We start from the raw sequence: 27,741 nt of genomic DNA, 5'->3' as shown, positions 1-27,741 counted from the left end.
AAAATGTTACTATTTGATTTCAAAAATTTTGAACTATAAGCATATCTATTCAAAATGTAACTATCAATATGACTCACGTGCTTTTGTTTACTTAAAAATTTGTGTACTGAGCTCGCTACTGAAAATCTCACATTGTCGATGTTATCCTTAGGAAACTTTCTATAATTTGCTTCTATATTTTTTATGTTTTCCAAAACCGAGATTTTCCTATCATTTTTATTATTTCTAAAAATGGGCACGCCAAACTTGTCACCCAAACTCAAAAAATTCATAACTGAATCCGGAACGCAATAATTACTAATGTTAACAATCCATTTGCTGTAATCTATTTTTGTCAATGGATTTTGAACCCCATAATACTTCCGACAAATGTAATCGAATTTCTTTCTTAAACGCCACTTTTCTTTATTATTATATTTGTAGAGAATATGCTTATTATAATCCACAAATCCGAGGACAAAATCATACGGTAAATTATTATACAATCGTTTCTCTATCTGATTCAAATTGGCACGCAAGACACGCAATTTGCAGTTGATATCTTCTATCTCTAAGTTTAATAACACGATTTCGTTACGATGCTGGAAATATAGCCATTTACGTGTGACATTTCTGCTCTGGAAAATATTTGATTTAATTGCTATACCGTTGTTAATAGATTTATTAGATTTATTAGATTTATTAGATTTATTAGATTATTTCGAAATATAGTATAAATACTATATTAACATACTTAAAACGTGAGTCTATAATAAATGAATAATGAATCTTTTTAAGAAATTGTAAAATATATAAAAATGACAATAAAACAGAAATTTAATACATATAGTGATATGTTCCATATACATATATCGCATTAATAAGTTTTTTCATACTCTGTATGTAAGAGAGGAATCACTACTGAACAATTTTTATCTAAAGGAATACAAAAACATTTTCTAGTAACAGTTGCAGCTTCAACGGTGACAGATTCAACAGAATTATCGATCATAAATATATTTAACTTTTTTGAGTCACATGGTATTGTAAAGAATGATTTGTATCTCAATACTTTATTACCACGGATGTACAGAACATTATTTTTAATAAAAAATTTTTTAACAATTAATACTGTTGAATTTGATAGAAGGCAACAGTTATCATTAGTTTTTTGAGAAATTATAAATCCATTATACTCTACTTTAGAAATATCTAATGTTTTTTTAGATTTATGAATTATTGGATATTTTCTCTCATAATCTTTTGAAATTGGTAAAGAATTAATTTCCAGAGTACGATTAATAATTTGTTCTAATGGCTTCGGTGAATGTTTAACTCTATTTTTAATTTTTTTTATAAAACTTTCAAATTTGAAACTACTAAATTTGTCTAAACAACCAAACTTTTTTACTTCATTGCTAAGATGTATGAGATTATGTACATTATATGTAATATAATGATATCCGTATAATTTTTTATATTCCAGTACAAACCATCGCAATAAAGAGTTCGCATAATCATTCAAAATAAAACAAAATTTCGAGTCACATAATATTCTAATCGCTACAGATAATGCAAGAAAATTATTATATTTAGATTCTGATAAAATCGATTTTAGAACAATTGGTCCAGAGTATAACAGAAATTGACGGCATTCTGTTGCTTTCCATTTGTCTACAATATCTACAGCTCTTGGTTGTCTAACAAATTCCGATGGAACTAATTTTTTGATAGCTAATAGATTAGTGTTCAATACATCAAGTGAATTTTTTGGTAACTTATGATCCTTCGAACCTTTAGTCCATAATTGAAGGAGACGTTTCATTACGCCTAGACATACTAAATGCATATAGTCTATTGTTACATTAGAAACCATACCAATTTTTAACTGTGTTAAAATGGACTCTCCATTGTGATGCTCTTCTTGTTTCATAGTAATGAATGATTCATCTGTTCTCAAAGGACTATCAATTTCAGGAAATATCACTGTACCATTCCATTCGTCTTCCTGAGTGCATTTACCGCATCCAAAATATCCAGTATGATATTTTGTACAAGTTATGTAAGCCTTTGCCGGGGCATCACAGATTATTGTATTGAGGATAACAGTAATTACTTTTCCATTTACATTTATACCATTTTTAGCAATATTTTCCATATCATTAACAAATGGAAGAAGAAAAACGTTAACATCTTTTGGTTTTGAATAGCCATGAAAAATACCTACTAAAAATGGTTCTGAATAAAAATCAGCTTGGATAGCAACTAATAATGGCCAAAATTGACTAGTTGAACTTGTTGATATAGAAGCTCCATCACAATTTAATTGAAGAAAAATCACATCAGAATAAATTTTAAAATATTTAATAATTGAACGTTTTAATCCATTTTCTAATCCAAAATGCATATATGCACCACCATTTCCGAATTGAATTTGTTTACAAGTTGTTTTTGGAGTTTTTTTCAATGTTCGACCATCTTTAGGAAGATCAGAATGATTATTTTCACGTAAAATACTTAGTAATGCATTTATAGCAGACAGAGATATTTGAAAATTTGAAGCCCATACTTGTAAACGATTAATTAGATTTTCTGAATTTATTTTTGATGAACTGTTTTCACTGGACTCATTAAAATAATTATTTCTTTCATTATTTGCAAAATAATGATTATCATGATTCGACCACTGTTCGACGTTGTCATTAGAAATATAATTTCTTTCAACATATTCGTTAAACATTAATTCCTGAGCTATTTCATTATTCAATTCTCCATTATTACTTTTCAAATGTGGTTCACAAGCTGTTTGCTCAATAGCATGATTACATGACTCTCTATTTACTTTTACAACCGAAGACAATGACGATGGCAGACTTTTAATTAAAGATTCATTACTTATTTCATTAAAATATAAAGAATTTAATTGTTGCTTTCTGCGTTGTGTTAAATACTGAATATCTTTTGGCATAATATGAAAACTTAAACTATTTTATTATAATAATTAAATGTATATACTTAAAAGAGAAAATTAGCGCAATCTCAATTCTAATATATTAGTGCATATAGATATCCTCTCCTCAAAATAATTTTCAACTTACTTCTTCAACAAACTTCTTTTTTTTTATTCTCTCGATCGAATCGTTGTTTGGCAAAACGCAACCAATCGGCACATTCAGTTTCAAATTCTATTTCTTTTACAGTTGGATGAGTGTCTAAAATTATTTCTGCAACAGAATATTATAAATATAGTTCTTTAGGATGATTTTAGACGTGCATACATATATATACTTATTATTATACAGGGTGTTAAAAAAGTGTCGCATTTGCTCAGCACCATTCGATAGAGAATGAAAATCTAAGAGAAAATGTCTAATACTATTTTTCGATCTGATGAATAATTTCACCGCAATTAATTATTGTAATCAGTCAATCAGCGCGGAGTTACAAGAGTAAGTCAGGGGCGGGCGCGCGAAGTTAGCTGCGGCGCGGCGGCAACCGCGCTCACGTATGGTACGCAGTTTTACTTTTTCATAGCATAAACAATATTCCATTTAATATAAAAAGATTAAATGATTAATTGTCTTATAAAATATAAATGAAATAAATTTATGTTAATACATAAAAATAATTCGGTGAATTAAAATTATGTCGAGACAAAATAAAAATTCGAAATTATTATTATGTGGCAATATAATTTCAACTTATCGAATTTTTATTATGTGGCGATATAATAATAATTCGATGAATTAAAATTATATCGCGATATACAGATATTTCGGTGAATTAAAATTATGTCGAGACATAAAAATAATTCGATGAATTAAAATTATATTGAGACATAAAAATAATTCGATGAATTAAAATTATTTCGAAACATAATAAAAATTTTGGATTATTATTATGTGGCGATATAATTCTAACTTAAAGAATTTTCATTATGCGGTGACATAATAATTCGATGAATTAAAGTTATATCGCGACATAAAGATATTTCGGTAAAATAAAATTACATCGAAACATAATAAAAGTTCGATAAACTAAAATTATGTTTGGGTATAAAAGTAATTCTCTATTCTTATTATGTATCGACATAATTTTAATTTATCAAAATTTTATTATGTGGCAACACAATATAATTCCATGAATTAAAATTATACCGCGACATAAAAATAATTCGGTGAATTAAAATTATGTCCAGACATAATAAGAATTCGGAATTATTATTATGTCGCGATATAATTTCAACTCATCGAATTTTTATTATGTGGCGATATAATAATAATTTGATGAATTAAAATTATATCGCGATATACAAATATTTCGGTGAATTAAAATTACATCGAAACATAATAAAAGTTCGATAAATTAAAATTATGCCTGGGTATAAAAATATTCCCTAATTTTTATTATGTCTTGACATAATTTAAATTTATCGAATTATTATCATGTCGCGACATAATTGTAATTCATCGATCTGCTATATCGCGGTATAATAAAAATTCGAAAAATTAAAATTATATCGCGACATAATAATTCCGACTTTTCATTATATCTCGATATAATTTCAATTTCGGTAATTTTTTATTCTACAATAGATGTAACAATGGATAGACAATGCACAAAATGGAATAAAATTAAAATTATGTCGTGATATGAAATAATTCGGTGAATTAAAATTATGTCTGAGTATAAAAGTAATTCTCTATTCTTATTATGTATCGACATAATTTTAATTCATCCAAATTTTATTATGTGGCGACATAATAATAATTTGATTAATTATAATTATATCGCGATATACAGATATTTCGGTGAATTAAAATTATGCTGCAATTATTTTTCTTATTTAATAAAAGGTAGTATGTGATGTAATGAAGGTTTGACAAAGTAAAAGGAATAAATATATTTATTCAATGGAGAATTTTTTTACATTAAATGTTGGTATTGGCCACCATTCGCTTCCAAACATTTGATTGCCCTGTACGCAACGCTTTCTGTGGCATTCTTTATATGCCGCCGCTGTACGGTAGCAAACGCTCTTCGTATTCGTTCTTCCAATTCGTCCTGCGTTTCTATGCGGTTAAAATAAATTTTTTCTTTCTGCGCACCCCACAAGAAAAAAATCACAAGGATTCAAATCTGGTGATCTTGGTGGCCATTGCCAGAAAGGTGCTCCACGACCCATCCAATTATTTCCATACGTATTATTTAAGTATTCTCGGACAGGTACTGTTATAATTAAAACAATAAAATTAATAATTAATTAAAATTAAATAATTAATTAAAACAATTTTAGAACCAGTAATTAATGATATTTATAAAAAATTTCAATTAGAAAATTGAATTAATACAAAATCATTTATGCGAAATAAAAATCGATTGAAAAGTATATTTGAATAAATAAAAAATTGTTGTTATTGCATTGATGTACGGTATTTTATGCAAGTAGTATAGTGGGCACTATGGCCCGTCAAAACAAACCCCCACCACCGACCCGTCTGGCGCCGTGTCTTATCTTATCTTTCCCCCACCACCGGCGTCTGGTTTTTCCGAGTGTGGGTGTAGGGGGAGAGGGTGTTGGGGAAAAAAAAATGGCGACTGGCCCCGAAGGGTGGGGATGAGAATTTTTTTATTTTTTTTATTTTTTCTGATTTCCTCTGGATTTGAACCTGGGGCCTTCGTGTTTCCGAGCAGGGTCCTAGTATGTTGAGCTAAACGAGATCTTACTAGTCTAAGGATTAGATGAGGTATTTAAGCTAAAGTTGCGTAGGGTACGGTATGGGGGTACGGGTATACGTATGGCAAGGATAGCTCGTCGAATCAAATGGTCGATATTGGACGGGGTGGGGTAAAAACAGTTAGGGTATACGTATGGCAAGGATAGCTCGTCGAATCAAATGGTCGATATTAGACGGGGTGAGGTAAAAACATTTTGACCAAGAAAAGCGTCATGCGGTCGACCGGGGATCGGTGGCAGGTAGTAACTGACAATGCCGTAGGGTAATAAAAAAAGAACACGCAAATATTTGTACTGGCGAGCATTCCGACTCGTGTCACGATAAAAAATAATGCATCATCGTAGATTAGAAAGAATGCTTATTGTTGAAAAGATGTCAGATAAAATTTTATTTTAAAATAACTCGCTGCTTAATGAAGGTAAACAGAAACATGGATGTTGAGGAAATTTCTGGAAAGAGGAAGTGAAAGAAAATTGAACAATGGTTTTAAAAGTACAAATATGATTTATATTTAAAATATTTTTACAGAACAAAATTATTCACAAACATTTCAAGAAAATATTCGTCGAATAATTATTAAAATTTACGTTTTGATATAATTATATGTACAATTTGTTCGAAATAAAGTGAAATTATTTCTAAAAATGTTATCTCAAAGTATACATCGAGAAATGTTAAATCTTTCAGTTGGGTACGTACATTACGTTCTATTTTCTTACTGTTACCTCTGATCGTGAACAAACATTTCAAGAAAATATTCGTCGAATAATTATTAAAATTTACGTTTTGATATAATTATATGTACAATTTGTTCGAAATAAAGTGAAATTATTTCTAAAAATGTTATCTCAAAGTATACATCGAGAAATGTTAAATCTTTCAGTTGGGTACGTACATTACGTTCTATTTTCTTACTGTTACCTCTGATCGTGAGTTTCACGATACTGTTATTAATGCTACCGTTGACAGGAAGATTTAACTGTATTTCGTTAATTAAATATCGAGCACATTCGTTGACATTAGTTGAAATAAAATTTAGACGATTTAAATTAGCGTTCACACAATCAACTATATTTTCTACACGTTGAAAAGTCGTTCTCTGCATGACTATCGCAATGTTGTAAGTTTTACGTTTCTTCGCCTTCGGACCGTTTTCGTTCGTATCCTCCACAGTCTCGGAAGAAAGATCTTTTTGCTCGTTTTCACGATATGTTATTAGTATGGCTCTAGCACCATGCGGTAGTGAAATTTACAATTATCTTGTTAAAGATGATCGAGCTCAAATTAATTTTATCACCGTTTAAGTAGCTCGACATCGTTTCCATGTTTTCTTGAAATTTTTGCCACGATTCCATGTCGAAGCAAATCCCTACAGCTCCGTGAGATGTTAATTTAACAGCAGGCAGAAAATCCAGTTCGACGTTGTCTTCCGTCATAAGACCCACTTGAATTTTCTTCGTGTAAGATGAATTCAATCCGTATGTTGTTGACAGCAACATACGTGGTTGTTGCTCGATTTTCTTAAGATTGTTCATGGTAGTTGCTACCGCGTAGAAAATCAAAGATATAATAATCAAAGACACGGAAAAATCGAAAAATCGAGAACTTTTTACTAACAAACTTTTTTACTAACGAACTTGAAAGTCCGGACGATGAAAGACGAGTGAGCGAAGATTTTCAAAAAAATTTATAAGAAGGAAGATAAAATAGAAAAGTGGTAGGGAGAAAATGTATGCGTAGATAAATAAAAATTATGAGGAAGGGATTTTTTAAACAATATAAATAATATAATTTTTAATGTAGAAGGGGAATTTTTTAAACAATAAAGCGATAGGGAGAAAATGCATGCGTAGTATAATAAAAATTATGTGGGAGGGGAATTTTTTAAACAATATAAACGATATAATTATTAATGTGGAAGGGGAATTTTTTAAACAATATAAATGATATAATTTTAAATCTGACTTCAGAGAAAATATAAAATTCCTATCGCTATCGAGAAAAGATACTTGAAAATTCCTCATCTTGATTTCTATAAACTTTTTGTAACTAAGTAAATAACGTTCTAGATTAAATATTTTCTGTATCTAAGTAAATATTACCATATATATATATATATATATATATATATAGATATATAGATATATATATATAAAACATGGGTAAAAATACACGGCTATGAGAAAAAAAGATAAAAAAAAAGATAAAAAAAGATAAAATAAAATCGAGAAAAGATACCTGAAAATTCCTCATCTTGATTTCTATAAACTTTTCGTAATTAAGTAAATATCGCCCTAGATTAAATATTTTCTGTATCTAAGTAAAGATTACCATATATATATAAAACATGGGTAAGAATACACGTCTATGAGAAAAAAGATAAAAAAGATAAAATAAATCGAAAAAGTTACCTGAAAATCCCCCATTTTGATTTCCATAAACATGTATAAATACGGCTCTCGGAGTTAAGTTAGCTAGCTACATTTTTGAATTTCGTCTCTCGCGTACTCACGTATTCGACGCAAGTGTACTATTAAATTTCAAATAATGAGTTTGAAAAAAGTAATTGAAATTTGTCTAGTAATTGAAAAATCCCTTCCTCATAATTTTTATTTATCTACGCATACATTTTCTCCCTACCACTTTTCTATTTTATCTTCCTTCTTATAAATTTTTTTGAAAATCTTCGCTCACTAGCGCAGAGTTTATGCGGAAAAAATTTTTCCAAGCATATATATGAATTAACATGCGCGAGTGAAGACAAATGCTTCAATATTTTTGGAAAATTCGCGGGGGAATGTCCCAACGCTGTGCTAGCGGTATTATTCCGACTAGGACATTTTAGTGTTTTTCGCGAATTAGTGATTATCGCGGGTGAGGTGATCGAGTCGCGATACTATTTTGGTGGTGAGAAAGAAAACGACGCAGCAGGTCACATAGAATATCTCCTCCTACATTTTCATCGAGTTCTCCGGGGAGAAGATAATAATGGTAAGTTTTTATTTTTTTTTTACACTTAATTATAAATAAAAATTAATTAAAACTACCCCAATTATTTATTTAAATCGCTAAAACTTTAGCTTTCGTACGCCCTGTCGCACGCGTTACAGGAAACCGGTTGCGCGTACTAGAGAATCGCCCGTATCACTTAGATTAAGATTAAATAGAAGACGACGAGCGGATTCTTCGCCGGAGCCCGGACCTTCGCGTAAGTTTTTAACATCATAAATTATATCGCGCTGCTAGAAAACATTATATTAAACAGGAAATTTTTTAATAAAAATAATATACGTTCCAGGCCGTGCACGCATCGTGTTAACGCCGGAGCTGGAACATCCGGTTATTGATTTAGCCGAAAGTGATAACGACGTGGAAGAGGTGCGGGTTCGCGAAGTAAGTCCGTTCGATGAGGCGGCCATATTTACTCCGCTTGAAAGTAAGTAAGAAAAATACTACAGTGCTATATATCAACACAAAAGATTTTTTAATTATGTGAAATACTAATAATATATGACTGATGAATATTAGATGACGCGGCGAATGAAAACGTGGTCGTAGAGGAGCGAGAACGGGGGGAGGAAATCGACGAGGAAATAAACACGATTTCGGAAGATGAAGAGGAGCTGGAGGAGGAAGTGGAGGAGGAGGAGGAGGAGGAGGAGGAAGAGGAAGATGAAGAGTTGGAAGAAGAAGAAATAGAGCAAACGGAAGATGAAGAAGAAGAGCCGGAAGATCGAGCAGAACAAACGGGAGATGAAGAAGAAGTGGAAGATGAAAATAACAACGCCACGTTTTCTGTAGAAGAAGAAGAAGAAGAAGAAAATAGCGGGGCGATGGGCAAGGAAGGTAATAATTTCATATTTTATACTTAATCTTCTCCTACGTTTAAATTTTTTGTTTATTTTAATTAAAATAAAATTTTTATTAGGAATTTCTTTCTCTCCTAACATCGCGTCCGAAATTTTATATTCACCGGAGTATTAACCCTCGCAGGATGATACAAATACCGCGGTAAAAGAATATTAAAACGTAAGTGAACTTAACATAATTATTATTAATAACAACATTTTCACATTATTAATAAAAATTCAAACGTAAGAGAGTAATATTTTATTAAATATTTTATTTTGTTAATATAATTTTTATTTCTCACAGTACAGAGTGGTGGGGGAAGGAACGTCAGAATACAACAAGAAGATTCCCAAACCCGCTCCGCTGAGGAAACTTCCGACGAAGAGCGACATTTAGAGGCTGCTGGTGGACAAGAGGAAGAAGAAGAAGAAACGGAGGAAGAAATAGCGAATCAAGAGCCTGATGGTAATTTTAGATATTTAATAATGTTGGCGGAAAACGTGCGTCGCTTTAGAACTTTTGGTGTAGAAGGACGGGAAATTAGTTTCCGTATTCGTCCGATACCCGAAGGAGCAAACGTGTATGAGTGGTTAGAAAATGCGTTTCGCAAACTTCACGAGTACGCGTTGCATTCGTGCGAACCGAGGGATTACGTCGGTATATCTTTCGATTCCGCAAGTTTAACCCGCGGCCCCGCAGGTATATCGTTCCGACCTTTGCGAGATTTGACTTACGAAAATATTTGGGAACTCGTAAGCTCGTTAGCGCAAAGCTGCGGAGGACACGATATAGCGCAAGAATTTAACATTCGGATTTTTAAAGTCACCCCTCCCATTGGTCGCGGCCGTAACAGGTTTACGCACGATGTTATTGCTAAACGCTCGATTTTAATAATTTCCAATACCGATAATTTATGTCTTCCTCGCGCGCTTGTATCGGCTTTAATTTTTAACGAGCGTGGAAATTTACGCACGGGAGAGTTACACGCGAAATGGAATGCGGTGAGAAGACAAAACTCGGTGTTACAGCGCGAGTTTGCGTTGCAACTTACGAGGAATGCCGGTGTCACGATTCCGGAGGAAGGGAGTGGAATTGATGAAATCGAGCGTTTTCAGCAATATCTCGCGAGCGAAAATGTCGCGATAATAATATATAACGACGATACTTTTGGTCGAGGGGGTAATCCGCTATTCGATGGAAACGCATTTCTAACCACTTTGCAGCGGGAAATAAAAACTCGTCTAAATCTATTATAGTTTAAATAATAAACATTTCGATGTAATTTTAAATTTAAATGCAGCAGCAGGCGGGCGGGGATATTGTATCCCGTGTAATTTAAGTTACCGCTCCAATGTGAGAGAGCATCGATGCTCTAATAAATGTCTGCGATGTAACGGAAAGCCGCCGAGCGAGCAATCATTCGCGGATCGTATTAGGTGCGAGATAATTGTAGACATGAATTTTTTAATCATGCCTGCTTGGAGCGTCATCGCGCGGTAAAATCATACGATGGTAAATTACGTCGAAGTGTTTGTGAAACTATACGATTTTGCGAAGATTGCGGTCGTTTGATTGAAAGAAATAATCAACACGAATGCGACACGGCTTATTGCGCTACGTGTCGTTCTCTTCAGCCTTTGAATCATCTTTGTTACATGCTTCTTCTTCGTCGGCATGGCGATAATCGTCCCGATCCGAGCACTTCCGAACACGCGGATGGAAATAGCGAACAACAACAGCGGAGAAACGACGACGACGATGACGCCGAAGGTTCGATTAATCAGACTCGCGAACGCGTAGAAAGCCGGGTCGCATTCGTGTTTTATGACTTTGAGACGAGGCAAGACGAAACGCTCCAAGGTAGCACAAATGTAAAAATTCACGTACCTACGCTCTCCGTCGCTCAACAAATTTGCGAGGAGTGTGCAGAAATAGATGAAATGTCGGTGCGATGTCGCTGGTGTGGTATTCGCGAATTTATATTTTGTCGCAACCCTGTGCAGGAATTTGTAGATTTCGTAACGCGGCCGACAAAATATTTTAAACAAATAATTTGCATCGCGCATAAGGCGAAATCATTCGACGCGCAATTTATTTTGAAATATATCGTGGAAAACCATGTCTTAGAGCCTCGAGTCATTTTAAACGGTACGAAAATAGTTGTATTAACGCTAGGTCATACGAAATTTATCGATAGTATCAATTACATGCCGATGCGTTTATCCGAATTACCTAAAGCTTTTGGACTGACAGAAGGTACGAATAAAGGCATTTTTCCACATTTATTCAATACTATCGATAATCAGTCTTATGTCGGAGCGTTACCCGGTGTTCAATATTATTCACCCGATTCTATGCAGATGAAAGAACGCGAAAAATTTCTCGCGTAGGCACTCCGAGATGACGCGCGCGAACTATGTGTTTGATTTTCAACGTGAAATATTGCTTTATTGTCGTAACGATGTAGATATCCTTAGACGAGCGTGTATGGCTTTTAGAAAAATATTCTTAGAGCGTGGAAACGTGTGTCCATTCGAGGAATGCACAACCATCGCCTCAACGTGTATGCGAGTATTTAGAAAAAACTTTTTACGCGAAAGAGAGATCGGTATCATTCCAACGGGGTGATACAGACATGCGAATATTCACTCGCGTAAAGCCCTGCAATGGTTGATATGGAAAGAGCGGGAGCTCGCTCATCATATTATCCATGGCGGTCGCGCTCGAGAATATCGATTACGCGATGGTACGCTAGTCGATGGATACTACGAGTCGGTAGAAAATAACGTAACGCAATATTACGTATTACAGTTTCACGGTTGTTTTTGGCATGGTTGTCCAAGATGTTTTCGGGTAAATCGCGATAGACTGCTTTCGATAGATCGTACAGATACATGTGATTCACGCTACGAACACACCGTTGCAACGACATTTCGTCTTTGTAGGCGCGGATATAGGGTGATTGAGAAATGAGAATGCGACTTTGATCGCGAGATGAATGAAAATGTCGAGATGCGCGAATATCTACATTGACATCAAATGATAGACGTCAAACCGCTCGATCCCCGAGACTCATTTTACGGCGGACGCACAGGAAATATCGTAACGCGATACGAGATCACGGGTACAGAAAAGATACGTTACGTGGATGTATGTTCTCTGTATCCGTTTGTGTTGAAGACCGGTGATTTTCCGATTGGTCACCCGACAATAGTGTACGTAGGTGAGGAATGCGAGGAATTAATCGGATTATCACCGGGATATAATTTCGATTCAGTCGAGGGGGTCGTGCGATGTAAAGTACTTCCTCCCCGCGATCTCTTTCATCTTGTATTACCCTATCGCGTGCAGGGTAAATTATTATTTGTGTTATGTCGTAGTTGCTGCGAAACATTTTCTCAGATTGCGTGTACTCACGAAGCTCACGAACGCGAATTCGAAGGTACATGGATATCGTGCGAATTACGAAAAGCAATCGAGAAAGGATATTTCGTGACAGGGGTTAGTGAGATTTGGCACTATAACATCACTCGTTACGAAACCGGTACGCGACAAGGGGGTCTATTTACGGAATACATCAATACATTTCTACAATTAAAGCAAGAAGCTAGCGGATGGCCGAGCAACTGTGTCGATAACGTTGCTAAAGAGCGTTACATCCGTGAGTATGAGGAAGTAGAAGGAATCGTTCTTGAAAAAGATAACATTGCACACAATTCCGGTTTACGCTCGGTGGCTAAATTATGCTTGAATTCTTTTTGGAGTAAATTTGGTCAACGTGCAAACTTACCGAATACCGTGATTGTCAAAACACAAGAACGATTAATGAGTTTGCTCACTAGCCCTCAACATGAAATAACCGATATATTGCCTGTAAACGATGAGGTGATATATGTTTCGTTTCGACTACGAGAAGAGGCGATCGTACCTTCGCCTCTTACTAATGTTATAATAGCGGCTTACACGACGGCTCAAGCGCGATTAAAATTGTATGATTATTTAGAAAAATTAGACAAGCGCGTTTTATATTACGACACGGATTCCTGTATTTATGTAAGTCGCGGAGATCCGCAGGAATACGAACCGCATACGGGTAATTTTTTAGGCGACATGACGGATAAACTCGCTAGCTACGGACAAGGTAGTTACATTGAGTCGTTCATATCCGGTGGTCCGAAATTTTACGCATATGTGGTCTGTACACCCGAAGGACTCACACGCGAAGTTTGCAAAGTAAAGGGTATAACCTTGAATTTTGAAAACTCGCGTTTAGTTAATTTTAATAGTATTAAAGATTTATTGTTGCGTAAAGAAAGAGAAGAAGAAGAAGAAGAGGAACGGGAAGAGGAAGCGCTCGGAGAACAGGTTGAAGAGGCGATTCCTGGGACATCGATAAATCTTCGTTTTAAAGCCATTCGGCGAACCGCATTTCACGATATAATAACGCGTGACGAAACAAAAATATGCAAGCCTGTGTTATTAAAACGAAGATTTATCAAAAATCGATATTCTCTTCCTTACGGTTATTTACCGGAACAATGACATTGCTCTCCTCTTCACACTCTTCTATCTTTGCGGAGATACGCATGCGTTTTCCGCCACTTGCATAGAAATGCAAATATTATATAAAAGTGTAAATATTGTAAAAGTAAAATGTATTTCATCAAATATTATAAAATATTATACTTTATACTATATTTTATAAATCGGAGTTTTAAAATACCCGTAGTTCTAATTTTATTTTTATATTAGAAAGGATAAGGAATAGTTTAACTAAAGTTAGAAGATGTAGATATTAGTAATAAGAAAAAAATACTTTGTAAATATAAATACAAAAATTTATATTTTTAATAAAAAATATTGTTCAGTAATAAAATTTATATATTTTAATAAAAAATATTGTTTCCCCATCCTAGTTTTAATAATAATAATTAACCTTTTAAGCGAAATCATTTTTATTTAGTGAAATATTAAATTTTTAACAAAATTTTTAATATAATTTTTTTTTGTTTGAAAAACTTTAACAAAAATATTTAATTTTTAAAAAATTCTTGTTACGTACAATTTTTATATATTCAAATATATTCATGCCGAACTCACATACGTCCGCTATCACAAGACATACACACCAACAAGAACATTTGATTAAAAGCTGATTGTGGGCAGCGCAACGTAGCGCTCGTCAGCTGATCGGTAGCGGTGCGCTAACCAGGCGCTCATCAGCTGATCGGCGCTCGTTAGCTGATCGGCGCTATTCGCTGTACGCTAGCACGAGCATGCGGCCGCCGCGGGTTGGCCCCCGGTGCGCGAATAAGCTTTTTCCGCCGTACTCATTTCATACTATGAGTAATATTAAAATTTAAATACACGGACGCTCTTTACGCTAATTTTTTATTTTTAAGAACGCCCCGGATTAGACTTTCTTTCATTTACGAGATTGTACGTAAACGGTGAAAATCGCGTTCATTTTGGGGAAATGGATGTACGCTGGAAACATCCTTGGACGTCGATCGTCTGCGGGCCTACGGGATGTGGAAAAACGATTTTCGTGAAAACATTTCTTCGTTATTTGTCCGACGTGTCCGATACTCGATTCGAGAGAATTTTATTTTATTACGCCGAGTGGCAAAATGCCTATCAACGCCTGCAATGCGATGAAAATGAAAGAGAAGAGAAGAGTAGCGTAAGAAAAAAGAACGTATATGCAAATAGCGTTCCGATAAATTCGAAGAAAAATATAATCGAATTTCACGAGGGTTTACCGCGCCCGGAAGATTACTCTTACGATCCACTCACCCCGAAATTAGTGATAATCGACGATCTTATGAGAGAGTCGTCATCGTGCGATGTTATCGTAGATCTGTTTACTAAAGGAAGCCATCATAAGAATCTCAGTGTTATTCTCATTTCGCAAAATCTCTTCCATCAGGGACGCGGACAACGCGACATATCTCTCAATGCGAATTACATAGTAGTTTTCAAAAATCCACGCGATCGCGCGCAAATTCGGCATTTAGCGCGTCAAGTATATCCGGACGATCCTAAGTTTATGGAAGAAGCGTACTACGACGCTACCTCGAAGCCTCACGAGTATTTATTGCTCGATTTAAAACAATCGACTCCAGATGAATATCGATTTCGGACGTGTATCTTTCCCAACGATAAGCTGCATTACGCGTACATTCCACGTAGATCGATCAAAAGAGGCGGAGGCGTATAAAAGACTCGTATTCACACACGACTTGTCACTCGTGCAATTACACTGCGATGATAAAAAAAGAAAAAAAATCGCAACCGGCATCATCGTCGTCGTCGAAGAATTCATCCGACGGCGCGGTAAAAATCGCTAGACGATCTATCGGCGAAAGAAACACGAATCTTTTGAAAACTTTATGTTATCTGAAAAAAAATCAAAGAATAGCGTTTTTACGTTCCGTCGATAATAATCTCATTAAGTGTATTCAAGAGTGCGTTTTCAATACTCTTAAAGGTAACGTACCGCTTGCGAGTAGTGAAAAGAAACGTCTTGCTAGACATAAATCGATCCTACGTCGTATTGCTGCGAAAAAAGATAATTTGAAAGTTAAGAGAAAATTATTGGTGCAACGCGGCGGATTCTTACCCTATCTTATTGCTCCTATACTCGGAGCTATATTATCCCGGATCATTGGAGATTAAAAAAGGGACGCTATTCTGTGTATATTTGTTGCGTCAAATGTGAAAAAGATAAAATATTTACAATTCAATAATGGAAAGAGCAAAAAAAAAATGGTTTTAATTTCGTCGGAAAATCTCGAAAGACTGCAGCGACAACCGGAAATTTCCTCTAACGCGTCGGCCGATAATTCATCGAATAAAATTACCGAGATATCGAATGTGGAAAATGATACTAATAATTCCGTACGGACCCCGGGAACTCCTTTGTCACGGCTCGATGCAGAGATGTGGCGTATTCTGAATCTCACACCTCAGGTCGGCGAGGACGAAAGATGGAAAATGTATAAGGAGGTATTTCAGCGTTATCTTCAATTTATTCGTGCTGCGAGAAAACGTTTACGCAAAAACGTGCACGCCAGCGATGAACGCGATGGAGAACAGGACGAAGACACGAAAGAGCAAGAGGATGATAACTTCGATGATGACGATGAACTTATGGAAACGCAAACTTTAATTACCAGCGACGGTAACATTAGCGCCGCTAGTAGTAGTAGTTTCGAGAAAAAACGCGCTCAATCAGCGGAAATGATACAAAAAATACTTAATAGTGTTCCGAAAAGTTATCGTAGTAAAGCACGCTTGATAATGAAGCAACTGCTCCTTACTCCGTCATCTAAGATTAACTGGAATAGACAAGGGCTCGTAACTATAGACGGCGACATTGTGGAGGGTTCGAATATCGCGGAACTTATAAACGATGCGGTACGCGAGAGAAAAACGGTAGAAGCAACCGGAAGAAATCAGTTTGCTCGATTACTACGTGACATAGGTACGTCACCGCGTCTCATAGGAAATCAAAAGTTATTAAAAGTAGGCGCGCGATCTCGTTATATTACTACCGCGTTACCTCGCGGATCCTCCACTCCGATCACACGTTCAAAATCGTACAGTCACAGGTTAGACGAAGCGAGTGAAACCGAAGGAGATACGCAATTTATATCCGCCGACGAGGAAGGTGACGACGACGACGGTGACGACGATAGAACATTACCACATAACGTAGTTTCTCTGTCAAAGAGAAGAAGAGGTTTACTCGATTGGATAAATCTCAATTGATGGAATTCGAAAAATTGTATTACGACCCCTCGCATTATGCAGGCTACTCTGCGGTGGACAATTTATCGCGAGCCGTTAAACCGAATTTTACGCGTAACAAAGTCGTCGAGTGGCTTAAATCACAGGATGCATACACGCTGCATCGGCCGGTACGACGAAAATTTTCTCGTTTACATTATAATGTAACAAATATCGATGATTTATGGGAAGCCGATTTAATCGATCTTCGTAATCTCAAGAGCTATAATGACGGCTATTCTTATCTATTAACGGTTATCGATGTGCTTAGTAAATTTGTTTGGGTAGAACCTTTACGTGACAAAACAGCTACCTGCGTAATAAAGGCCTTTCAACAAATATTTTCGAGAAACGAGGGTCGACTACCTGTATACTTACAGACCAACAAAGGCAAAGAATTTATCGCCCGCCCTGTACAAAATTTCTTAAAAGAAAAAGACATCCGTTTTCGCGTAACGCGCAATCCCGATATTAAAGCGTCTATAGTGGAACGATTTAATAGAACACTCAAGGAGAGGATGTGGCGTTATTTTACACATAAAAATACACGTCGTTACTTTGATGTTTTACAAGATATTGTTCACGCTTACAATCATACTCGTCATTCCACCATCAAAATGCAACCCGCTGTCGTTACGCGAGAAAATGCTCGTACCGCGTGTGAAAATATGAAACGACGATGGGATAACGATAAAGAAAAGAAAAAGAAGCGTGGGCGTAAACAAAAGGCTAAATACCGCGTGAACGATCTCGTACGCGTCAGTAGAGCAAAAGTAACCTTCGAGAAAGGATACGAGGCGAAGTGGAGCGAGGAGATATTTCGAATTCATCGAGTTCTCGAATGGAGAAAACCCCGCGTATATGAATTAAGTGATTTATCGGGTGAAATTATAGACGGAATTTTTTACGAACAAGAATTAGCACCGGTTATTAAAGACTTACGTGACGAGGAATTTATCGTCGATCGTGTGATAAAAAGCAGAGGACGCGGTAACAATAAACAATTATTAGTTAGCTGGCAAGGGTATCCTTCTAATTTTAACTCCTGGATACCCGCTTCGAATTTAACTATTCTTCGAAATGAGGGTGGATCAATTTCTTCTGGTTCTTCCAAGCAATAGCAGTATACGCTATTCCCCCGACAATAAAACCTCATCGTTCATTACGGAATTACCTCAATCGCTGCACTTACACGGTGACTGGGAAGTCGCGTTGAGCGAAATCCAATTCCCTAATACCTTTTTTCATGTAAGGCGCGGAGAAAATATACTCAGTTTCGTCGATATCGACCCTCAAGTTAAAGAGAAAAATAAAGAAGATGAGGTGTTAACTTCGAAGGAAGCCGTAATATCAAATGGCGTTTATAATAATATGGAAGAGCTCGTCTCCACGATTAATTCGTCGTGCAAAGAAGCCGGTTCCCATATTCGTTTGGAGCAAGAAAAATTTACAGGCGATAGTATTTTTTTCTTCCTCGCGTGTCCCGCTGGTTGCAATCTGATTCATTATATGCATTTTTCCGATAGACTTTTGCAAATGATCGGTTTAGCTGATTTTATTTATAACGCTCCTAAGGGGAGAAGTCACTATTGTTCTATGCTCACGACATCTAAGCTTAATTCCAAAGAAAAATCTACTTCAATTTTTCTTAAACTCGGTTCTCTTGACAAAAATGGAGTACGTCGCGAAGGATTCTATAGTTACGAAGCGTGTAGTTTGGCGCGGGGTATTCCCGATAAACTGTTCGTTTATTGCGATATTTGCGAACCTTACATAACAGGCGATGTGCAAACTCCTCTTCTCCGAATAGTGCCTGTCACAGGGGTGGGGCGCGATTACGAATATGGAACGAATCAAGTGAAATATTTCTCACCTCCGCATTATATCCCGGTGCGCCTAACAAATTTCCGACGGATTGAAATCGATATAAAAGACGATACTGGAAAAAATATACCATTTGAATCCGGCACGTTAACGGTGACTTTACATTTTAAACGTATCGATTAGATTTTTAAAAATACTCTGTAAAGATTTTTTTGATAAGAAAGAAGGGTTTTGTTTATTAATATGGATTATTATTCGGAGTATAACGGATTACAAAACGGTAGAACTCAGCGGCGGTGGAATTCCACGAGTTTTTGTCGGTTCACCCTATCAACGAGGTCATGGAATAGGTAGTTTTCTCGGAGAAATGTTCAGACGCGTATTGCCTTATTTAACTAGAGGACTAGGGGCAGTGGGTAAAGAAGCTTTGCGCGCCGGGGTTAATATAATCGAGGATGTTGAAAATAAAATGCCGTTAAAGGTAGCTGTCAAGCATCGTTTTGAACAATCGCGTGACAATCTTAAGAGAAAAGCTAGGGAAAAAATAAGTAGTCTAATGAAAGGTAGGGGATATAAATCGGATGAAAAAATTCATGTAGCGCAGTTTCCTTTCGGCGGGCTTAAGACTCACGTCGCTAAATCCTCGGTTACCGCGTCGCGTAAACGGCGTAAGACAAATAAGAAAACCTCGATGAACACGGCACAGCCACTTACTTCGACAGCTACGGATTACCCCCCTTGTATCCAGGATTTCTCGTCCGACTTCGACGAAACTCCATCATCCATCGTTGGAATATTCAACAATTACAAGGAATTTTTTCTAAGACTTGCGGACAATACTGCTGTGTATTTTTATATTATACAGGGTTTGTCCGGAAAGTAATGCGTCGCATTTTTTTAAAAAAGAATTTATTGATTGCATAGGTAAAACAACTTAAAATTGTTCGAAGTATGACCCTTCTGCGTCAATACATTTTTGCCAACGCGATTTCCATGCGTCATAAGATTTCTGGAACTCCTTGACTGGGATGCTGTTCAGGGAGGCCGTCGAAGTAGCTTGTACGTTGTCAACCGACTCGAGCTGTTGTCCTTTGAGCTCCCTTTTCAGCCGAGGAAATAAAAAAAAGTCCGCCGGGGCCAAACTTTCTTGAGCATTTCAAAAGTTTCCAGCGGCGTCTTGTCCAGCTTCACGCAAAACTTTATCGCATAGCGTTGCTCTATCGTTCTCTCCATCACAAGTTCGACGCGACCACTAAGCAGAGGTTCACAGAATAAGCCGTCCTAACCCTCCAAGCGCATGGAAACAATTGAGCGACCTACCGTTGGAAAGCTAAGGGTACCCCCCTTCCTCCCCAACCGGTCCCATCGCTCTGCGATGTATAGTCGCGTCACAAAAAAATGCGACGCATTACTTTCCGGACAAACCCTGTATGTGTAGCGGCTATAATCTTAATCAGTTTCTCGCTTTTTTTTCCGAAGATTGTGAATATAACGATCGTTTAATCATACACTTATTTCGTAAAATTTTTACTCACAAAAAACAAGCGAATCATAACAATATATAATATGAATTTTAGTATTAATAAATAAATTTTGTTCTGTAAAAATATTTTAAATATAAATCATATTTGTACTTTTAAAACCATTGTTCAATTTTCTTTCACTTCCTCTTTCCAGAAATTTCCTCAACATCCATGTTTCTGTTTACCTTCATTAAGCAGCGAGTTATTTTAAAATAAAATTTATTCCGACATCTTTTCAACAATAAGCATTCTTTCTAATCTACGATGATGCATTATTTTTTTATCGTGACACGAGTCGGAATGCTCGCCAGTAAAAATATTTGCGTGTTCTTTTTTTATTACCCTACGGCATTGTCAGTTACTACCTGCCACCGGTCCCCGGTCGACCGCATGACGCTTTTCTTGGTCAAAATGTTTTTACCCCACCCCGTCTAATATCGACCATTTGATTCGACGAGCTATCCTTGCCATACGTATACCCTAAATGTTTTTACCCCACCCCGTCCAATATCGACCATTTGATTCGACGAGCTATCCTTGCCATACGTATACCCGTACCCCCATACCGTACCCTACGCAACTTTAGCTTAAATACCTCATCTAATCCTTAGACTAGTAAGATCTCGTTTAGCTCAACATACTAGGACCTTGCTCGGAAACACGAAGGCCCCAGGTTCAAATCCAGAGGAAATCAGAAAAAATAAAAAAACAATAAAAAAATTCTCATTCCCACCCTTCGGGGCCAGTTGCCATTTTTTTTTCCCCAACACCCTCTCCCCCTACACCCACACTCGGAAAAACCAGACGCCGGTGGTGGGGGAAAGATAAGATAAGACACGGCGCCAGACGGGTCGGTGGTGGGGGTTTGTTTTGACGGGCCATAGTGCCCACTATACTACTTATGCACTTTTTAGTCAAATAATTTTAATCTACGAAAAACGATATTTATCCGTATAAAATAAAACTTCTTTAAAACAAAAAATTTCGAAAATACAAACATTGAAATAATAGCAAAGCGTCATGTGTTTATTAAAAATCAGAAGTTTAGAAACTCTCAGAAGCTAGTATTTTATGATATAAAAAACATATTGCAATCTAATAATAATAGCTGTAAATTTTTAATAAGTTGTACTAAAAAAATTTAAACTTTGCATTAATTTGTTATTTAATTGAGACCTGAAAATTTTTATTTAAACAAATTATGTTTTCAAATATGTTTAATAATTTATAATAATTGTAACCTGCATTATGCGCTGGACATCCATCATGCATAAAAATGATGTTACGTCGAAATAGCGGCATATCGTCGATAGCAGCGGGAGGAAAAAGTAAATTTGGCAACTCATCACGCAAAAAGTCCAGATAATTTAAACCATTTAATCTTTCCGGCAAGAATACTGGTCCAATCTAAGGATAATTATTTGAAATTCATCATAAATAAATACACATTATGGCTTTATAGAAATTTTTTATATTGACAAAAGCAGAAGTAAAAAAAACGGAATGTTTACAAATGCTAAAATAATTATCTAAATGAAAAGCTAAAATTTAAACCAAAAATAAATACGTAAATCTCCAGTCACAACAGAAAGACTACAAAATGGCAAAATGTTAAAATATGTATTATTATAAATTTCAAGAAGGCCTAAATTTCAAAACTAAATCATGAATAAGTTTTCTACAATTTTTTTCGCAAATCTGACAGTTTATTGTAATTAAATAACTTACATTATTTTTAAACACTACATGCTACTGAAATTGCTAACTTGAAATTTATTAAAATATTTTTATGTTTGTGAATTTTTATTTTTATGTGAATCACAATCATGGCATATTTTAAGGACAATTATTTTAATATGATCCGTTTGTATTTTGCAAACAAAGAAAATGCAGCTCTCGCAGCTAGGGAATATCAGCGGATATATCAAAATGTGCGACATCCAGACGCGAATGTTATCCATGGTGCATTGTCAGTTACTACCTGCCACCGATCCCCGGTCGACCGCATGACGCTTTTCTTGGTCAAAATGTTTTTACCCCACCCCGTCTAATATCGACCATTTGATTCGACGAGCTATCCTTGCCATACGTATACCCTAACTGTTTTTACCCCACCCCGTCCAATATCGACCATTTGATTCGACGAGCTATCCTTGCCATACGTATACCCGTACCCCCATACCGTACCCTACGCAACTTTAGCTTAAATACCTCATCTAATCCTTAGACTAGTAAGATCTCGTTTAGCTCAACATACTAGGACCCTGCTCGGAAACACGAAGGCCCCAGGTTCAAATCCAGAGGAAATCAGAAAAAATAAAAAAAATAAAAAAATTCTCATCCCCACCCTTCGGGGCCAGCCGCCATTTTTTTTTCCCCAACACCCTCTCCCCCTACACCCACACTCGGAAAAACCAGACGCCGGTGGTGGGGGAAAGATAAGATAAGACACGGCGCCAGACGGGTCGGTGGTGGGGGTTTGTTTTGACGGGCCATAGTGCCCACTATACTACTTGCATAAAATACCGTACATCAATGCAATAACAACAATTTTTTATTTATTCAAATATACTTTTCAATCGATTTTTATTTCGCATAAATGATTTTGTATTAATTCAATTTTCTAACTGAAACTTTTTATAAATATCATTAATTACTGGTTCTAAAATTGTTTTAATTAATTATTTAATTTTAATTAATTATTAATTTTATTGTTTTAATTATAACAGTACCTGTCCGAGAATACTTAAATAATACGTATGGAAATAATTGGATGGGTCGTGGAGCACCTTTCTGGCAATGGCCACCAAGATCACCAGATTTGAATCCTTGTGATTTTTTCTTGTGGGGTGCGCAGAAAGAAAAAATTTATTTTAACCGCATAGAAACGCAGGACGAATTGGAAGAACGAATACGAAGAGCGTTTGCTACCGTACAGCGGCGGCATATAAAGAATGCCACAGAAAGCGTTGCGTACAGGGCAATCAAATGTTTGGAAGCGAATGGTGGCCAATACCAACATTTAATGTAAAAAAATTCTCCATTGAATAAATATATTTATTCCTTTTACTTTGTCAAACCTTCATTACATCACATACTACCTTTTATTAAATAAGAAAAATAATTGCAGCATAATTTTAATTCACCGAAATATCTGTATATCGTGATATAATTATAATTAATCAAATTATTATTATGTCGCCACATAATAAAATTTGGATGAATTAAAATTATGTCGATACATAATAAGAATAGAGAATTACTTTTATACTCAGACATAATTTTAATTCACCGAATTATTTCATATCACGACATAATTTTAATTTTATTCCATTTTGTGCATTGTCTATCCATTGTTACATCTATTGTAGAATAAAAAATTACCGAAATTGAAATTATATCGAGATATAATGAAAAGTCGGAATTATTATGTCGCGATATAATTTTAATTTTTCGAATTTTTATTATACCGCGATATAACAGATCGATGAATTACAATTATGTCGCGACATGATAATAATTCGATAAATTTAAATTATGTCAAGACATAATAAAAATTAGGGAATATTTTTATACCAAGGCATAATTTTAATTTATCGAACTTTTATTATGTTTCGACATAATTTTAATTCACCGAAATATCTGTATATCGCGATATAATTTTAATTCATCGAATTATTATTATATCGCCACATAATAAAAATTCGATAAGTTGAAATTATATTGCCACATAATAATAATTTCGAATTTTTATTATGTCTGGACATAATTTTAATTCACCGAATTATTTTTATGTCGCGGTATAATTTTAATTCATGGAATTATATTGTGTTGCCACATAATAAAATTTTGATAAATTAAAATTATGTCGATACATAATAAGAATAGAGAATTACTTTTATACCCAAACATAATTTTAGTTTATCGAACTTTTATTATGTTTCGATGTAATTTTATTTTACCGAAATATCTTTATGTCGCGATATAACTTTAATTCATCGAATTATTATGTCACCGCATAATGAAAATTCTTTAAGTTAGAATTATATTGCCACATAATAATAATCCAAAATTTTTATTATGTTTCGAAATAATTTTAATTCATCGAATTATTTTTATGTCTCGACATAATTTTAATTCATCGAATTATTTTTATGTCTCGACATAATTTTAATTCACCGAAATATCTGTATATCGCGATATAATTTTAATTCATCGAATTATTATTATATCGCCACATAATAAAAATTCGATAAGTTGAAATTATATTGCCACATAATAATAATTTCGAATTTTTATTTTGTCTCGACATAATTTTAATTCACCGAATTATTTTTATGTATTAACATAAATTTATTTCATTTATATTTTATAAGACAATTAATCATTTAATCTTTTTATATTAAATGGAATATTGTTTATGCTATGAAAAAGTAAAACTGCGTACCATACGTGAGCGCGGTTGCCGCCGCGCCGCAGCTAACTTCGCGCGCCCGCTCCTGACATTACTCTTGTAACTCCGCGCTGATTGACTGATTACAATAATTAATTGCGGTGAAATTATTCATCAGATCGAAAAATAGTATTAGACATTTTCTCTTAGATTTTCATTCTCTATCGAATGGTGCTGAGCAAATGCGACACTTTTTTAACACTCTGTATATGTAATAAATATATATTTTAATGTAAATATAAATGTGATATACTATAGTACTTACGTGATACGACGATAGTAATTACGTTTTCTGGGACTCGCGAGTTACTTCCGAAAATTTGTTAAAGATTTCGCGCTGAAAGCTAAACCACTACAGAATCTTTTGAAAAAAGACGTTGTATATAATTTTGACGAACGTTGCGCGCAAGCATTCGAAATTTTGAAAAAAGAACTGACCTCCACTCCGTTGCTGAGATTGTACGATCCGGCGGCCGAAACCCAGTTACACACAGACGCATGTTGCTTAGGGTTTGGAGCGATCCTTCTCCAGCGACGCGATAATTCCTGGGGTCCGGTTGCGTATTTTAGTCAAGGCACGAAACGCAGCGGAGAGCAGGTATCACAGCTACGAGCTGGAAATGTTAGCAATCGTTAAATCAGTTGAGCGGTTTCACATATACTTATATGGCACGCGGTTCACAATTGTAACAGATTGTAACGCAGTAGTATATGCGGAAATAAGGCAAACCTAAATCCGCGAATAGCGCGATAGACTCTCGCGCTGCAAAATTACTCGTTCGACATCATACATCGTCCAGGTAGTCGCATGGCACATGTTGACGCGCTTAGTCGAAGCGTCGCGCACATAGACGAACTTCCGCTGGAGAGACGCCTTGAGTTCCTTCAGCTTGCGGATTCGAATATCCTAGAAATTAGTAAAACGTTAGAACTAGAGCATAATGATAAATTCGCATTAGTAGACGGATTGGTTTATAAGAAAATCGATAACGAACTGAAATTTGTAATTCCGGAGTCGATGATATCCAATATAATGAGAATTTATCATGACAAAATGGCTCATTGCGGAGTAGAAAAAACAGTAAACGGAATCTTAAAAAACTATTGGTTTCCCACCATGAGGAAGCGCGTAAAAGAACACATAGACAATTGTCTTACCTGTCTTACAGCCAATAACGCGCTTAACAGGTTCGAAAGGGAAACTCAACTGCATCCTTTGCCCAAGGTTCCGTTAAATACGTTGCATGTAGACCACTTCGGTCCAATGCAGGAAACTGTAGAAAAATACAAATATATTTTAGTAGTGATAGACGCTTTCACCAGATTCACCTGGTTGTTTCCTAACAAAACAACCAGTAGTAGAGAATCAATTACGTGCTTAGAAAATATTTTCACAAGTTTTGGTAATCCTATGGAAGTAATATCGGATAGAGGAACCACCTTTACCTCTAAAGAATTCATAGAGTTATTATCGGACAAAGGTATCAAGCACCGCAAGGTGGCCGTAGCAGCACCCTGGGCAAATGGCACAGTTGAAAGGGTGAACAGGTTCTTAAAATCATCGCTAACCAAGCTCATCGATGCGCCAGATGAGTGGAAAAATTATTTAGGGAGAATGCAATACGTGATCAATAATACGTACCACGCGGTGACTAAATCAAGTCCAGCAAAACTAATGTTAGGTTTTGACCAACGCAGCCATTCGGATCACTCTCTAGCCAATTTCACGAAGGCCCTTGTCACCGTCGATGAGGACCTAGAAAAAGAGAGAGATATTAATAGAGACAATGCTTCACGAGCAACAGATCTTGTAAGAGCGTACAATAAAGAATACAAGGATACTCACAGTATCAAGCCAACGCGATATAAACCAGGGGAGTACGTTTTGATAAGGGACACAGCCCCCAAAATAGGTACGAGCTCAAAGCTCAAACCAAATTATAAGGGGCCTTACCTTATCGCAAAAAGTCTGGGCAATAGTCGCTATGTCGTCAAGGATATCCCAGGCTTTAATATTAAGCAGAAACCCCTGGATACGATCCTTTCCGCAGATATAATAAAACCTTGGATTAAAATAGGGAAAAAAGAGACCGATTAATAGGTAGTCGCCAAGGTAAATAATCTGTATTGTATAATCTAATGTTAATAAGTGTAATGAAAAAAAAAAAAAAATTTTTTTATTAATGTAATACGTACCTGCGTGAAATAAATAGAATACGTACCTGTTAAAATAATAAGCGGTACTACTTAATATTAGAAAAAAAAAATTTATAATTTCGAGACGAAATTAATTGCAGCATGGCCGAGCTGAAAGCAATCGCCACCGATCGGCTGATTGCGCACGCGCCGATACGACAACTAACTGTCCCCGATAACTGCTGCCCTCGGCGATAAGCGTATAGGGCGCAAACTAAAGCGGCGCGCGCGGGAGAGTCAAAAGGGTATTTAAGCTAGCGCGCGGAAAAGCCCGGGACTCTCCTTCGAGCAGTATACCGAAAAAGATAGTTGATTTTGTATACGGGAGTCTTTCGTAATAAATAACAGTCTTTGTCTTCAAGTGAATATTTTGTTGAGTGACTTT

General features: G+C 35.7%; 3 protein-coding genes and 1 long non-coding RNA gene across 4 annotated transcripts; all 4 read left to right on the top strand.

Moving 5' to 3' along the window:
- Positions 1 to 8,420: 8,420 nt before the first annotated feature.
- On the top strand, positions 8,421 to 9,369 carry LOC146720275 (uncharacterized). The gene is made up of 3 exons (XR_014926152.1): positions 8,421 to 8,925; positions 9,016 to 9,153; positions 9,246 to 9,369. It is a non-coding gene; the product is annotated as an uncharacterized LOC146720275 (long non-coding RNA).
- A 622-nt stretch (positions 9,370 to 9,991) lies between these two features.
- Positions 9,992 to 10,825, top strand: LOC146720274 (uncharacterized; the record flags this gene model as incomplete). Its single annotated transcript, XM_085488867.1, has 1 exon — positions 9,992 to 10,825. A coding segment is annotated over one exon (834 nt), but the record flags the coding sequence as incomplete, so codon positions are not given.
- Positions 10,826 to 11,243: 418 nt separating this feature from the next.
- On the top strand, positions 11,244 to 14,986 carry LOC146720273 (uncharacterized). Its single transcript, XM_085488865.1, has 3 exons — positions 11,244 to 11,339; positions 12,972 to 13,802; positions 14,972 to 14,986. The coding sequence occupies exons 1-3, from the start codon at positions 11,244 to 11,246 to the stop codon at positions 14,984 to 14,986; spliced, it is 942 nt and encodes a 313-aa protein (XP_085344991.1).
- Positions 14,987 to 15,045: 59 nt separating this feature from the next.
- On the top strand, positions 15,046 to 15,789 carry LOC146720272 (uncharacterized). Its single transcript, XM_085488871.1, has one exon. The coding sequence runs from the start codon at positions 15,046 to 15,048 to the stop codon at positions 15,787 to 15,789; it is 744 nt and encodes a 247-aa protein (XP_085344997.1).
- The last annotated feature ends 11,952 nt before the right edge of the window (positions 15,790 to 27,741 follow it).

This window comes from Nylanderia fulva, unplaced genomic scaffold (assembly GCF_048542155.1).
Source record: "Nylanderia fulva isolate GAGA-0341 unplaced genomic scaffold, ASM4854215v1 Scaffold73, whole genome shotgun sequence".
NCBI classification, from domain to species: Eukaryota; Metazoa; Arthropoda; class Insecta; order Hymenoptera; family Formicidae; genus Nylanderia; species Nylanderia fulva.
Note: the sequence above shows the minus strand (reverse complement) of the source record. Positions and strands in the feature narration are given on the sequence as shown.

Bases quoted from the DNA above. Each gene is read 5' to 3' on its own strand.
- LOC146720273 (XM_085488865.1), top strand. From the start codon at position 11,244: ATGGCGATAATCGTCCCGATCCGAGCACTTCCGAACACGCGGATGGAA. The intron at 11,340-12,971 runs GTTCGATTAATC...ACATTTTCTCAG, and splicing joins CGACGACGATGACGCCGAAG to ATTGCGTGTACTCACGAAGC.
- LOC146720272 (XM_085488871.1), top strand. From the start codon at position 15,046: ATGGATGTACGCTGGAAACATCCTTGGACGTCGATCGTCTGCGGGCCT.